Source organism: Melozone crissalis, unplaced genomic scaffold (assembly GCF_028551555.1).
Source record: "Melozone crissalis strain CALT ecotype California unplaced genomic scaffold, PUWL_Pcris_2 ptg000032l_1, whole genome shotgun sequence".
NCBI lineage: Eukaryota > Metazoa > Chordata > Aves > Passeriformes > Passerellidae > Melozone > Melozone crissalis.
This window is the reverse complement of record NW_026535810.1, coordinates 1,749,025-1,764,407: the sequence shown is the minus strand read 5'-3', so window position 1 is coordinate 1,764,407 and position 15,383 is coordinate 1,749,025. Positions and strand designations below refer to the sequence as shown.

The following is a 15,383-nucleotide window of genomic DNA, read 5'->3' as shown; positions in this document are numbered from 1 at the left end:
ACAGCACAGCCAGGTGAGGGGCTGGAGCTGGATGTGCACTCACTGGTGTGGGATGAAGGGGCTTAGGGAGGGGACATCTTCTTGTCTGGGTTTATTAGCTGGGGGCTGAGTTTTCCTGCTCAGGAGAACACATCAAAATACCCTCAGTTAAAAAGAGGTGAAAATCAAAACCCAACCCCCTGCAGGATGGAGAGGGGCAGATCCCAGGGTGGGAGAGCAGCCATGACATGGCAAGGATGAGTCCTGTCTCCAGAACAGCAGGGGCTGCCCCTCAGAGCTCCTCGTGAATCTTCTCCTGGTCCTCATCCGACTTGAGCTTCAGCTCCTCGGGCGTGATCTTCCCGTCCTGGTTGCGGTCCTGGTTCTGGAACATGTCAGCAATGACTTTCTCCGGGTCAGAGCTGGGCATCAGGCGGCCTTTCCCCTCTGCCACCTGGCTCTTGATGAAGGTGGAGAACTGCAGAGGGGAGAGGGAACAGATGATGCTGCTTGGTTCTGCACAGCCCATGCCAAGGACAGGGAGCAGAGGCTGCCCTTGGGGACACAGCCCACACCCTGCAGCAATGATTTTTACTGGGATGATCTTCCTGCAGAGCTCTGCAGGCTCCCAAGTGCCCCTCAAGTGCTGCTGCCCAGGGTGGGCTCCCGTGTGCCCCCCTTTCCTCCTGCACCCCCTCACCTCCTCAGCAGGGATCTCCCCGTCCTTGTTGAGGTCCATCTGCTCGTACAGGTTGGCTGGTGGCTCCCCGTGCCAGATGAAGAGGTAGCCCTCAGGAACGCCCTCCTCCATGGAGATGAGCTCCACCTCGAAGCGCAGCACGGCGCTGCCAGGCACGCCCCGGGCTGGAAACACAGCACAGGCAAAGCCCTGAGCCCCACAGCCCTGGCAGGGTGAGGGGTGATGGATGGAGCCCAGCCCGGCAAGGCTGGACCACCCAGTTTGCTCTGCACACATCTCCCCTGTCACAGACATCTTTTATGGAAAATCCTTTCCTTAGGATTTTTCCTCCTGAGAAGCTAAGAGGCCTCAGAAGCAAAATGTAAACAATGGTTATCTGCTGCTGTGGAATGCAACAAGTGCATCTGTGATTGGTCTCATGTGGTTGTTTCTAATTAATGGCCAATCACAGTCTGCACACACTCTCTGTCCGAGACACAAGCCCTTGTTATCATTCTTTCTTATTCTATTCTTAGCCAGCCTTCTGATGAAATCCTTTCTTCTATTCTTTTAGTATAGTTTTAATATGATATATATCATAAAATAATAAATCAAGCCTTCTGAAACATGGAGTCAGATCCTCATCTCTTCCCCCATCCTCAGACCCCTGTGAACACGGTCACACTGCCCTACCTCCGCTCTCCCCGTGGCCCAGGTGTGGGGGCACGATGAGCACCCTCCTCTCCCCTGCACACATGTCCAGCAGGCCACTGTTGAGCCCCTCAATCACCTTGTTGGCCCCCAGGGTCACCTCCTGGGGCTTCTCGTAGTCATGGCTGCAGGAGGCACAGAGGAAACAGGTGAGAAAAGCCCTGAAATCCCAACCCCTTCCATCCCAGAATCCCACATCCTCCATCCGGGCGTGCCATGAAGTTCCACTGCCTCCATGCCACAGCCACGTCCATCCCTCTGTGTCCCTTTAACCCTTCTTCTGTGCATCCCTCTGTGTCCCTTCAACCCTTCCTGCTGTCCATCCCTCTGTGTCCCTTCAACCCTTCTTCTGTCCATCCCTCTGTGTCCCTTCAACCCTTCCTGCTGTCCATCCCTCTGTGTCCCTTCAACCCTTCTTCTGTCCATCCTTCTGTGTCCCTTGAACCTTCCTGCTGTCCATCCCTTTGTGTCCCTTGAGCCCTTCTTTTGTCCATCTTTCTGTGTCCCTTGAACCCTTCTGTCCATCCCTCTGCATCCATTGAACCCTTCTGTCCATCCCTCTGTGTCCCTTGAACCTTTCTGTGCATCCCTCTGTGTCCCTTCAACCCTTCATCTGTCCATCCCTCTGTGTCCCTTGAACCCTTCTGTTCATCCCTCTGTATCCCTTCAACCCTTCATCTGTCCATCCCTCTGTGTCCCTTGACCCCTCCTGCTGCCCCGTGGCCGATCTGCCTGTCCCAGCTCCCGGGGCCTGTCACCCCCAGCCCAGTGCCAGCCAGGATTTGTCCCCAGCAAGGACAGGGATGCTCGGGGGGCACCCACGAGGAGAAGAGCCGGGTGCCATCCAGCAGGGAGCAGTTGTAGTGGTAGCGCACGAAGTCGCGGTGGCGGCTGGTGACATTGCAGCCCTCGGGCCGGAACACAGTCTCGATCTCCACCGGGTCCGCGGGGTTGTGGAAATCGATGATGTGAACGTCAAAGATGAGCACGGCTGAGCCGGGAATTTTATCCCCTGGAAGAGGAGGATGAGGAGAGATGCTGGAGCCTTTCCTTGCCTCTTCCCACACCCCTTTGTCACTGACATATTTTATGAAATATCCTTTTATTAGGATCTTTTTCTCCTGAAAAGCCGAGAGGCCTCAGGAACAAAATGTAAACAATGATAATCTGCAGCTGTGGAATGCAACAGGTGCATCTGTGATTGGTTTAATTAATGGCCAATCACAGTCCAGCTGTCTCGGACTCTCTGGTCTGTCACAAGATTTTATTATCATTCCTTTCTATTTCTTCTGATTAAATCCTTTCTTCTATTCTTTTAGTATAGTTTTCATACATCATTTTCTTTTAATATAATACATATCATAAGATAATAGATCAGCTTTCTGAAACATGGAGTCAAGATTCTCATCTATTCCCTCATCCTGGGACCCCTGTGATCGCCACCACACCCCTTGATGTGCCCTCAGAGCACATCAGAGCCCATCCCTGCCCCTCAGAGCACACCAGAGCCCACAGCTGTCCCTCAGAGCACACCAGAGCCCCCATCTGCCCCTCAGAGCCCTCTGCCCGTTTACCTGCGCCGTTCTCCCCGTAGGCCAGGTGTGGGGGGATGACCACTCGCCGGTGCTCCCCAATGCAGACGCCCTGCAGCCCCTGATCCATGCCAGGGATGATGTAGCCCTTCCCAATGTAGGTGTTGTAGGTCTGATTGCGGGAGTAACTGCAGCGAGAGAACCTCCAGCACCATCAACCCATCAATGCCCACAGCACCATCAATCCATCAATCCTCAGACCCTACACCCCAACCCAGCCTCTCCTGCTTGCCCAGGAACCAAACTTTGCTCCAAAAGATGCAACAAACAGATATTGGGGTTTTTTAGCCTATTTCATGCCCATTGTCCCCTTGTTGAGGTTGCTCAGCAAGACAGTCCAAGGCACTCTGCCCATCTTTTATCTTTTTACACTAAAACCTCTAAACCAATCCCAAAGTGCCACCATCACAGCAGAAGATGGAGGCCCAAAAGAAGAAGGAGAAAGGCTGGACATGCCCAGATTCCTCCATCTTGCCCCCTGAACCTCCATTACAAAAACCCCAAAAATCTATTTTTCCACCCTGTGATAAATTCACTATAATTCTACTTAAACTTTCATGGCTTGTAATTCTTCATATAAGGTTGGTAATTGTTTTTTTTTCCAAGGGCTAAATCAAAGGCACAGGGGTCCTGTGCTCTGTGCCACGGTCTCTGAGCCCCCTGGACAGGGGCTTGAGTCCTCCAGAGCAGCCAGAGGAATTTCCTGGGTTCTGACATCCCCTCTCCAGCTTTTCCTTGCAGCCAGGAGAGGAAATCAGGGGCTCTCTCTACAGGGGAACTTCCTCCTACACCTGGAGTCAAAGAGGGTCCCATCCATCCATGAGTGTCCCATCCCAAACCTGGAGTCAAAGAGGGTCCCATCCATGAGTGTCCCGTTGTAGTGGTAGCGGACAAAGTCCCCGGTCACAGCCCGGCGCTTGCAGGTCTCTGGCACCTCCAGGTGCTCCAGGAAGACGCCATCCTTGGGGTTGTGGAAATCCACCAGCAGCACGCTGAACACCAGCGACGCCTGCGGCGGGATCACCGTCCCTGGGAGAGGAAACAGCTCATTCTGAAGGAGGGTCCTGCACCAGGGGGCTCTGCTCAGAGCTGGCAGCATGGGGGGTGCCTGGCTCACCGTAGCCCTTCTCCCCATAGGCCAGGAACGGGGGGATGATGATGCTCCTCTTCTCCCCAGCGCACATCCCCAGCAGCCCCTGGTCCATGCCCTTGATCAGCCACCCCGTGCCCACGTAGGTGTCATAGGTGCTGCCCTTGCTGTAGCTGGTGGTGGAGAATGAGGATGAGGATGGCTCCGGGGCCACAGCAGCAGCCCCAGGCAGAGCAGTGCTGTGCCAGAGGCTGCTTTGGGGGGTCATGGAGCTGCACCAGCCCTGCTGGAGAGCAGGACAGAGTGAGGCTGCTCCAACTTCTTGGGGAAGATGAAACAGTAAAGCCTTATAAATATGATTGTCTGGTAAAAGATTTTGAGAACATAAAAACTATAAGTGATATTGAAATGAAAGCAAGTTTTGAGATACTTTAGTTACTGAGCATCTGGAAAACCATGGCTGGCTGAAGGTGAAACAACACCCTCTGCTTGCAGACAGGCCCAAGGGTCAGAGCAGACCCTACAGCTTGGCAGAAGGGGCCCAAAGAGGAGTTTTTAGGGCTTAAAACGTAACACAATATGGTAATGTAGTGATTCTTATAGGCTGTATGTAAATGCTATAGGATTTGTATCTTGTACTAGACTGGTTAGTGAGAATTAGAATATTCAACACAGAAGAAGATTTATGGTATTGTAACGGGAACCTCGCTCTCTTACCCTTTTATGCTCTTACAATCTCATGCTCTCTACCCTCTCTTCTCTCAGGCCTGCTCTGAGCTGTGCCTGGCAGCTCCCAGCAGGGCCCCTTTGCAATAAACCCCAAATTCCATGACCTGGCTCCAGAGATCTCTCGTCTCCGTCTGTCCCAACCGTCCTACCCCCTGCACTCCTACACACTTGTGTGCCCAGGCTGCTCTCCCTGGGTCCCAGCCACCCCGAGTGGCCCAGTGTCAGGCAGAGGGTGCATCCCAGGTGCCCTGAGGCCAGGGGACACCCCAGTGTCCCTACCTGGAGTCGAAGGGGGTCCCATCCAGCAGGGTGCCGTTGTAGTGGTACCGCACGAAGTCCGAGTTCTCCACGGTGCGGTTGCAGCGCTCGGGTTTGGACAGGGTGGTGATCTGCAGCTTGTCATTCTTGTTCCAGATGTCCAGCATGACCACGTCGAAGTACAGGGTGGCATCTGGGGGGATCAGCCCCGCTAAAGGGGCAGCAGCAAGGACAGAGCACCTTGAGTGGGGCCAACACTGAGCCCAGGCCAGCCATGGGCTCTGCCCCCCAAAGCCTCCCCTGAAGCCACTGCTGGAGACCCAGCACAGCCCAGCTGGGGCAGGACCCCACATTCCCAGGGTGTCGCTGACATATTTCCTGGAAAAATCCCTTCACCAGGATTTCTTCTCCTGGGAAGCTATGAAGCCTCAGAAAAAAAGGAAAACAATATTATCTCATGTGCTTCTCCTGTGTTTTGCTGCTTTGGAATGTGGTTTGGAGATTGTTTATCCAACACGTGAATTGTTTTGACTTAATGACCAACCACAGTCAAGCTGTGTCAGGACTCTGAAAAGAGAGTCACGAGTTTTTAATTAATATCTTGTTAAGCCTTCTGTCCGTATCCTTTCTCTATTATTTAACATAGTATAATATAGTAGAATGGAATGGAATGGAATGGAATGGAATGGAATGGAATGGAATATAATGTAATGGAATATAATATAATATAATATAATGTAATATAATGTAATGTAATGTAATGTAATGTAATGTAATATACATGATATAATATATATGGTACAATATATGGTATAATATGATATAATATATATCATATCACATCACATCATACCATATCATAATAAATTGGCCTTCTAAGAACGTGGAGTCAGATCCATCATTTCCTTCCTACCATGGGAAACACCACACCAGGGAAGCCCCACTTCAGCACCACTCTCTGGCCGCGGAGCCACCCTTACTTGGGCCACATCTCCCAGGGGACCTCTGGAGCCCTGTCCCTGCCCCTGGGGGCTTTTCTCCCCGAGCCCCCCGTGCCAGGGCCCCTTACCCACGCCGATGCTGCCGTAGCCCAGGTGGGGTGGCACGATGAGGTGGCGCCGCTCGTTGACGCACATGCCCTGCAGCCCCCGGTCCATGCCCGTGATCAGCCGCCCGACGCCCACCACGCCGGCCACCGTGGCCCCTCTGTCGTAGCTGGGGCAAAGGGACAGAGCCGTCAGGGCTGAGAAAAGGGATGGAGCTCCCAAAGCTGCCAGGGCGGGTCTCACATCACCGTCTGTGTGGCAGGCAGGGCCCATAGATCAAAAATGCAGGTGCTGGAGGGCTCAATCCCATGCTGCTGGTCAGGATTTCAGCCCCAGAAGCCATCCAGACCCTCCCCAGATCTCACCCACTGAGCTGGGCTGGAGGCTGGCAGCTCTGCTGCTTCCAAATCATTTTGTACCTGGCACAGCAGAGCTTTACACAGTGATGAGGAAAGATGACGTCCCGGCCTCAGTTTTAAGCTGCAAATTTGTTTTTATTTTTAAACCTTAATATACTCCAAGAAACTACTGGGGCAGCAGATGTCCTCCTGACAGAGAATTCTGTTTAGCAGTGAGGCTCTCACTGCAGTTAATTTGTTCCCCATTGATGCTCACAAGAAAGATAAGACACATCAAACTGTGTCTTATCACATCAAACTGTGAACCCCTTTTGCTTTCCAGAGCTCCAAAACAACACCTGCCTGGGAAATTTTGATTGCTATGTGGCTTCAGTTATTCCTGTGTCCTCAGTGCTCCTTCCTGCACATGGTGCTGCAAACCAGGGGCTGCCCCAGCCCCGATTCCCAGCCAGCACAAGCAGAGCAGGGGGCCAAGGAGCTCTGAGGCCAGCAGAGCAAAGCCTCTGGGATAATGAAGGGTTTTGCTGCTGCCACGTCTCAAAGTGCTCCGAGCATTTCCCTGCCTGTGCTGCACATGCACATACGTGTTCCTGCGTGCACAGCGTGCCAATTAGGGCCAAATTAGCACAGCTCTGTGGATTGGGGGGGTGCAGGCTCCCCGAAGGGCTGGGAGCTCCTGTGGGATCAGTTTGGGGGGCTGCAGCCTGGGCTGGGGTTCGCTTCAGGCTGACACATGTGCAGGCTCCTGAGTCACCCCATCACCCACCAAACCCCTCCTCGGTTCCAAGCCGGGCGTTGTCTCTGCGCTGGGGCTGGGGGAGGCATGCGGGGTCTCCAGGCTGCCTGCCCAGCCCGGAACGCGGGCTGGGGGCTGGGGGAGGCATGCAGGGTCCCGCAGCTGCCCCCCGCATGCAGCCGCCGCGGAGCCGCGGCCGATACCTGGAGTCAAACTTTTTGCCATCTTTAAAGGTCCCATTGTAGTGGTAGCGAATGAAATCCCCCATCTGCGCCTCCCGCAGGCAGATTTTGGGGATATAGTATCTGTCTATCACCACGTCTTCCAAAGGGCCGGGGTCGCCCAGCGCCGGGGCCCCCAGGACGGCCAGGAGGAGGAGGAGGAGGAGGAGGAGGCAGCAGCGGCTGCCCGGGGCCATGGCCATGGCGCTGGGGCTGAGGCGGCGGAAGGGAAGGGAAGGGAAGGAGGAGGGCGGGGGGTTCAGGACGCCCCTTTCTCTTTCCCGTGCCTTCCCCTCCGCCCGCCCAGCCCAGCCCGGCCCGCCTGGAATTTCTGTAGACGTGTCCGGGCCCCGCCGCGCTCCCCCCGCCGCGCCGGGAGCTGGCACCGCGGCACGGAGCGATCCACGCCGGAGGGGTCATTCTGTTCCCCTCTTTTGTTTTTCCTCTTCGGTTTTCCCCCCTTCTTTATTTATTTCTCTTCTTCCTCCTTTCCCTCTTTTTTTACTTTTCTATTTTTTTTCCTCCTCCCTCTCATTATTTCGTTATTTACTTTCTCTCTCTCTTTTTTTTTTTCCCCCTTTTTTCCTTTCCTCCTCTGTGCGGCTGCAGGCCCAGCCCGGCCCTGCCCGTCCCGGCCCTAGGTCCTAGCGCTGCTGTGCCTCCTCCTCCTCCTCTTCTTCCTCCTGCCCATGCCAGCTCATTGCACCCGGCCCAAGATGCTGCTGCTCAGTCCCAGCAGTTCGGGAGAGTAAATAAAAGGAATTAAGTGTTTTAATAACGAGTTTGCTGCTGGCAGAGCCTTTACTCAAAAATATGAAATTCTCCCAGCAGTTCTTCCCAGACAAATCGAGCCTCAAACTGTCTCAGAGGTGTTGCCCACACATCCCTGCTCCCCCAAATCCATCGGCAAGAAGCAGGACCTGTACCAAGAGCCTTGGTGAGTTCCAGGTGGGAAATGCAACAGGCTGTGAACCCAAACGCAAATCCCAGCCCAGCCCCTCTGAGGCTCAGGGCTACCAGTGAGAGAAACAGCTCCAGCCAAGCACCATCAGCTCCCCCAGCCCAGCCCCAGGGGGGTTTGCAGCCCCCCAGCCACCCCACACCGGGGGGAGCACCCTCAGCACGGCTCGGAGCAGCCCGGAGGGACACATGGTGCTGGGACACGGCCTCACTGTGCCCAGTGAGTGCTGACAGGGCTGGTGGCACCACAGCCGCACCCTCTGCTCCGCAGGGAGAAACCTCAGCACTGTCCTGGCTGCTGCCCCGCGCAGTGACATCCCTCAGTGCCACCGTCCGGCCAGCGACAAAGCGCTGGGTTTGGGCCGGGGCCACTGCGGCCGTGCCGAGGCCTGGCACGGGCCAGCTCTGGGGCCGGGATCTGGCACGGCACAGGGCGTGCGGCCTCGGGCTTGGCACGGGCCAGCGGCGGGGACACCTCTGGCCGCCGCCGGCCTGGAGAGCCTGCCCGCGCATGGTGCTGCTCTGCGCATCCCCCGCGCATCTCCCGCGCAGCCCCCGCGGGGCCGGCGGAGCCGCACTAAGACCCTGCGCGCCCGCCACGCACCGCCCATCCCCGCTGCTGCCCGCCCCCTGCGCGGGGCCCGGCGTGGAGCGCTGCGCTGCGCGGGGCGGTGCGCGGGGCCCGGCGTGGAGCGTGGAGCGCTGCGCGGACAGTGCGCGGGGCGGTGCGCGGGACGGTGCGCGGGGCGGTGCGCGGTGCGCGGGCAGTGCGCGGCAGCAGGGATGGGCGGCGCGGTGCCGGTACCGGTGCCGGTAGCGCGGGCACTGCCGGTGTTGCTGCTGGCGGCCGGGCTGTGCGCGGCGCAGTACGAGCAGTACAGCGTGCGCGGCTTCCCCGCGGCCGCGCTGGAGCCGCTGCAGAGCGCCTACGAGCGGGCGCTGGAGCAGTACGCGGACGCGCAGTGGGCGGAGAGCGCTCGGGGGCTGGAGGCCAGCCTGCGGCTGCACCGGCTGCTGCGGGACAGCGAGGCGCATTGCCACCGCCGCTGCGCCGGGGAGCCCCCTCCTGCCGGGGACGGTCCGGCCGGGGAGCGGGAGTGGGAGCGGGAGCTGCGGCTCTTCGGGCGGCTGCTGCTCCGGGCCGGCTGCCTGCGCGCCTGCAAGCGGGAGCTGCCCGTGTTCCAGCTGCGCTACCCGCCGGCGCAGACCCTGCGCGACTTCCAGCGCCGCCAGCCCTACCAGTACCTGCACTACGCGCTCTTCAAGGTGAGGCGTGAGGCGGTGCAAATGGACGGGGGAAGGGGTGGGGGGGTCCTGCTTCTCTGTCCTGCACCACTGATCTTTCCACTCCATGATACCCCCCCTGACTGGGCACACCCCTTCGCGGGTCTCATCCTGTGCCCCTCATCCTGTACGTCCTCTTTGACACCCCCGTTCTGCATCCCCATCCTGTGCCCCCCATCCTACACTGTCCGCCTCTGATCTGCCCAGCCTGAACCTCACTCCCGTCTATCTGTGCCCCACTCCATCCTGCACCCTGCTGTCAGGTGCCTCCCCTCCCCTTCCCTCCCCATCTGGCATCCCCCAGCAGCTCCTCCATGCTGCCCCTGAGCCGTGGCACGTCAGCATCATCTGGGACACATCAGGCAGGGCGACTGGGGGCCCCTGTGCTTGTGTCCCTCTCTCCCACCTTATGTTGCCCTGGTAGCCCAAGGTCTCTCTGGACAGGCAGGGAGCACACAGGGGCTGCCCCAGCCTGAGGGGCCTGGGCTGGAGGGTGCAGTGCCTCTGTGATTGTGGTGGGACACGTGTCTGGATGCTCTCTAAGAAAGAAGGACTTGCTCAGCTTCACAGTGCAGACGTGGAGGGAGGTTTTGGGGAGGGAGGTTTCATCAGGCACCCCCTGAGGTGGGCATGTGCTGGCCAGAGTGGCTCTGGCAGGGGACAGTCCTCTGGTCCCTGGCACCTTCCACTGCTGGTGCTGTTTTAGCACTCAGCACTGCAGCCCCACTCACCTGGCAGTGGTGAGGGACTGCCTGGCTTCATCCTTAATGCCTTTTCCTCTTGCTGCTCTGGCCCAAATCCATTTCGTGGATGGGTTGTTCAAACCACCCTCCCTCCCTGCTCCTCTGAGCTGCAGCCTGAGCCCATCAAGCAGCAGGGGCAGCAGCCAGGTCTGATGGCAGTGCGGGAGAGGGGTGGAGGTGTGGGTCAAACCCACAGCACGTGGATCCTCCTCACACCACGTGGATCCTCCTCACACCACGTGGATCACTCCTGGCTGGATGTGGGTGCCCGTGAGAGGCTGAGCTGCCCCTGTGCCCACCATGGGCACAGCCAGGAGGTTGGCGTGGCTGGAGTTACCTGCAATGTCCACGTTTCCAGATCCTGTCTGTTCATCCCTGCCAGTGGATGATTGTGCACTGGGGGTTCAGGGCTGTTCCCTACAAGGATCACCCCTCTGTCCTGTAGCCCAGGGCTCTGGTTGGGTGCTGAGGCCCCCTTGGCTGCACTGTGGGTTCAGGCTGCCCTCCAGAAGGTCTCTGCGCCTCCCTCCACAGTCAAACAAGATCGAGAAGGCCGTGTCTGCTGCCCACACCTTCCTGCAGAAGAACCCCAAGCATGAGATGACCTTGAGGTACCTGAACTACTACAGGACCATGCTGGATGTGGATGAATACCTGGTGGACCTGGAAGCTCAGCCCTATGAGGTGAGGAGGGGAGGGGGCTGGGGCAGGGCTCAGAGGGGCTCAGAGGGGCTCCCCAGGGCTCAAAGCCCACCTGGTGCTGCCAAGCCCCGAGGGGAGCAGCTCTCCCTCACTGAGCTGGGGTCCTTGCAGCCGATATTCGTGCGGGCAGTGAAGCTGTACAACAGTGGGGATTTCAGGAGCAGTGCAGCCGACATGGAGCAGGCTCTGGCCGAGTACTACAAGGCCTACGAGGATTGTCTGGCCGGCTGTGAGGGCGCCTACGAGCTCCAGGAGTTCAAGGATTTCTACCCTGCCATCGCAGGTAGTGGGGGGCTGGGGGATGGCAGATTTGGGGAGAAAATCAGGGGCTGCAACACCCAACATCTCTCCCTCCCAGACCACTTTGTGAGCGTGCTGCAGTGCAAGGTGGACTGCGAGACCGAGCTCACCCCCAACGTGGGCGGATACTTCGTGGAGAAATTCGTGGCCACCATGTACCACTACCTGCAATTCGCTTACTACAAGCGTGAGTGCCGCTGGGAGCGGGGCTGTGCTGTGTGCCCTGTCAGGGGTGTCCCCCTGTGTCAGCTTATTGGAATTAAATACCAATATAGCCGGATGGAACGTGCCTGGGCTCATCTGGCCCTTGCTGCTTGACCAGAGGTGGCAGCTGTGGTGGTTTCACCTCAGAGACACCTTTGGCTGGCTGGATGCTGCAGCAAAAGTGAGGGTGCCACCTCAGGGGTCTCTTCCCTGACTGATCCATCCCCAGGATGGAGCTGCCCCACGTTGGGCACCAATATATTGGAATGAAATACCAATATAGCTGGATGGGACGTGCCTGGGCTGCTCTGGCCCTTGCTGCTTGACCAGAGGTGGGAGCTGTGGTGGTTTCACCTCAGAGACACCTTTGGCTAGCTGGATATGGCAGCTGGGCAATTGGGACAAGTCCAGGCATGCAGGAGCTCCGGTTTACCGGTGGCAGAGAAGCTTCAAGGCAAGGTGAAGGAAAAGGAGTCAGGTTTTGCTGGAGGGTTTGGATCCAGAGCTTTATTCCTGGCACACAGGCCTCTGAATGCAGCACCAGCTCCAACAGAACTCCCTGAGCCCGTGGTTGCTGTTCCTTTGAACCCCAGGGAGAGGGGCAGGGAAGGGGTAGGGAGCCACCAACCAGGTAAGGGGGGAAAGTCTCAGGGGACGAATGACACCTGGATAGCCCAATGTCCCCAGGGCTGAGAGGCATCTTTTGAACCTCACCAATCACACAATGCCCTTTCTGGAATGCCGAGATTGACAGATGTCACTCAGCAGGGGCAAGGGAGGGGAAGGGAGAGGTGATTGGCACGCCTGGGGAAAGACCCAGGATGACTGAGACAGGGCTGTTCCATCACACCCCAACATCAGCTGGCTCTGCCCCCCGCAGTGAACGACGTGCAGGACGCGGTGCGCAGCGTCTCCAGCTACATGCTCTTCGACCCGGGGGACACGGTGATGCAGCAGAACCTGGTCTATTACCGCTTCCACCGCGAGCGCTGGCGCCTGCGCGAGGAAGACTTCGAGCCACGGCCGGTGAGGACCCCCCCAGCCCCCCGTGCTGTGGCCCTGCATGCCCAGGGAGGGTCTGACCCAGCCCCTCTCCCCTGGGTGCCCAGGAAGCCGTGAGGTACCACAACCAGACGGCGGCTCAGAAGCAGATGCTGGAGTTCGCCCGGCAGTACCTGCAGGATGAGGATGATGAGGTACCTGGTGTGGGGTGCAGGGTGGTGTGGGTGGGGGTGTGACCCCCCCAAAACAGCTCTGGAGCAGACTGCAGGTGGGGATGCCGAGCCCCTCTGCCTCCTCCTGTGCTGCAGATGGAGGTGGATGGTGCCGAGGGGCCCGAGGTGCTGGAGCTGCCCTCTGATGGCGAGTTCGAGGGTGAAGGTGACTACGAGGAGGGATTCTTCTCAGAGTGGTGGCAGGAGCCCAAGACCAAAGGAGACAAAGACGAGCAAGGTCTGGGGGTCATGCTGTAGGGTGGGGGGGGTCTGCTGCCCACACCCCTGGTGCCACCAAACTCTCCTTGTTTGCAGAGATCCTATGATGAGCCGGGTGGAGGGGGAGCCAGCACCAACTGAGCTGGACAGTGGTGGCTCTGCGATGCCATCTTGGGGACATCGGGCTCCTCCCAGCCACCGGTAAAACTCAGACTCATGGGGAGGGGCCAGTCCTGCCCAGCATCCTGCAGCAGGGCTGCCTTTGGGAAGTCTGCTGGCACAGCCCAGTTCCCATCAGAGGAACAGCAGCAGCCCTGAAGGTCCCTGCCTGCCCAGGAGCCTGGGCCACCCCTGTCCCCGGTGCCCCAGGAGCCCTGACCAGCAGTGATGCCCCACAGCATGGGGATGGATTTCTGTGTCCCTCAGCTGCTCCCCCAGAGCTGTGGATGATGCACCAGGATCCACCCCTATGTTGTCCTGAGGGGCTTGGGAAGCAATGCACAATGCTGGAGCTGCTCCTGCCCCTTCCTGAGGCTCCTGCTCCTGTTCCTCCAGCCTCCCAGGCAATCTGCCAGCTCCCCTTGGACTCCCCAGCCTGGTGCTATAGGGGCCTCCTGGTGTGTCATCTCCCTGTGTCACCTCCCCGTGTCACCTCCCTGTGTCACCACGGGGTGAGGCTGTGGCACCCATGCCCTGCCTGTGCCTTGAATTTTTGCCACACCAGCCCTCTCTGGCCTTAAGCTCCGTTAATTTAAGATTTCCCCTCTTGCACAGTTGCTCTTTTTATATATTTACTGGTGCTGAACTTTTAATAAAACCCAGACTGGTCTTTTCAAGGCTGCCTCCACCTTCCATGTGCTGGGATCCAGGAGCTCAGGGTAGGAAAGGCTCTGCTGTGGGAGAGGAAGGGATGAGTTCAGGCCTGGATGTCTCCACAGATGACCTGGGGGAACTTGTGGGGACCCACGGAGGCCATGACAGCAGCCAGGCTCCTGTGGGGCTCTGGGTTCCATGAGGGGCACCCCAAAAGGGATCCATGACCATTGAGGCTGTCAGGTGAGGCAGGGGGAGAGCTGCAGGGGGCTGGAGGGCAGCAGGTCCTACCCCATGTAGGTCTTTGGGGTGTGATATCCATGAGTGATGGTTGTTTTGGGGTGTGATATCCATGAGTGATGGTTCTTTTGGGGTGTGATATCCATGAGTGATGGTTGTTTTGGGGTGTGATATCCATGAACTGATGGTTGCTTTGGGGCGTGATGAGTGATGGTTGTTTTGGGGTGTGATATCCATGAGTGATGGTTGTTTTGGGGCGTGATATCCATGGGTGATGGTTCTTTTGGGGTGTGATATCCATGAGTGATGGTTGTTTTGGGGTGTGATATCCATGGGTGATGGTTGTTTTGGGGTGTGATATCCATGAGTGATGGCTGTTTTGGGGTGTGATATCCATGAGTGATGGTTCTTTTGGGGTGTGATATCCATGAGTGATGGCTGTTTTGGGGTGTGATATCCATGAGTGATGGTTCTTTTGGGGTGTGATATCCATGAGTGATGGCTGTTCTGGGGTCCAACCCTGTGACCCTGCTCCTTGGGGATGCTCCTGGATCAGAGGGTGCAGCCTGCATCCCTCCATGGAGGTGGGGGTGGCAGGGTGGGGTGCCCTCCTGTGTTTTGGGGGTCTCTGTTGGTGCCCACAAACCCGTGCCAGCCCTGGGCACGAGGCACAGGGCATTGTGGCTGCTCACTCCTCCCTGCCCTGTTCCCTCCCGCTCCGCGTGGAAATTGGCTACGAGGACTGAAACTGAGAGGCTGAATCACAGCGTTGGCCCCGGGGGAGGGAAGGGATGGGAATGGAAGGAAGGGGGTGGCAAGAGGCTGCCAGCACCCCACCCTGCCCTGCTGGAACCCCTGCTCACCGGGGCTTTTGCAGCTCTGGCAGGGGCTGAGCCCCCAGACCCTGGGCACAGCTCAGGGCTGGGGGAGGCAGCGCTGGGAGGGGGCACCCGCTGCACCCTGCACAGGGACAGGGCTGTCCTGTCACCTGGGAGGAGCTGCCTTTGTCACCGATGGGTCACAGCCGCCTCGGAGGGCAGTGCCAGCCCGTGGGGTGTGGCTGGAGGCACAAGCAGAGGACGAGCGGGAGCACAGCCCAGCAGCCAGGGGACAATGACCTGTGGATCTTCCCAACAGCTGGGCGAGGGTGGCACCGTGCCCACGGGGCCTCCGCCCTGCTCTGACACACTCCTGGGCACCGTGTCCCCTCCCAGCCCCGGCTCCTCCCTCCCGCTGATCCACGGGCACCAGACAGAGCCGTGGGGTGCCCGGGGTCCCTGTCCCGCTGCCACCTGCAGCCGCTG

General features: G+C 58.2%; 2 protein-coding genes across 2 annotated transcripts; one reads left to right on the top strand and one right to left on the bottom strand.

Moving 5' to 3' along the window:
• Positions 1–226: 226 nt before the first annotated feature.
• Positions 227–7,603, bottom strand: FKBP10 (FKBP prolyl isomerase 10). The gene is made up of 10 exons (XM_054281763.1): positions 7,383–7,603; positions 6,108–6,253; positions 5,060–5,249; positions 4,079–4,224; positions 3,801–3,990; positions 2,944–3,089; positions 2,192–2,381; positions 1,352–1,494; positions 680–843; positions 227–457 (listed from the first exon to the last, which is right to left on the bottom strand). The coding sequence occupies exons 1-10, from the start codon at positions 7,601–7,603 to the stop codon at positions 272–274; spliced, it is 1,722 nt and encodes a 573-aa protein (XP_054137738.1). The 3' UTR covers positions 227–271.
• Positions 7,604–9,143: 1,540 nt separating this feature from the next.
• On the top strand, positions 9,144–13,499 carry P3H4 (prolyl 3-hydroxylase family member 4 (inactive)). The gene is made up of 8 exons (XM_054281767.1): positions 9,144–9,626; positions 10,922–11,071; positions 11,201–11,372; positions 11,448–11,576; positions 12,474–12,619; positions 12,703–12,789; positions 12,904–13,045; positions 13,123–13,499. The coding sequence occupies exons 1-8, from the start codon at positions 9,144–9,146 to the stop codon at positions 13,131–13,133; spliced, it is 1,320 nt and encodes a 439-aa protein (XP_054137742.1). The 3' UTR covers positions 13,134–13,499.
• Positions 13,500–15,383: the final 1,884 nt, after the last annotated feature.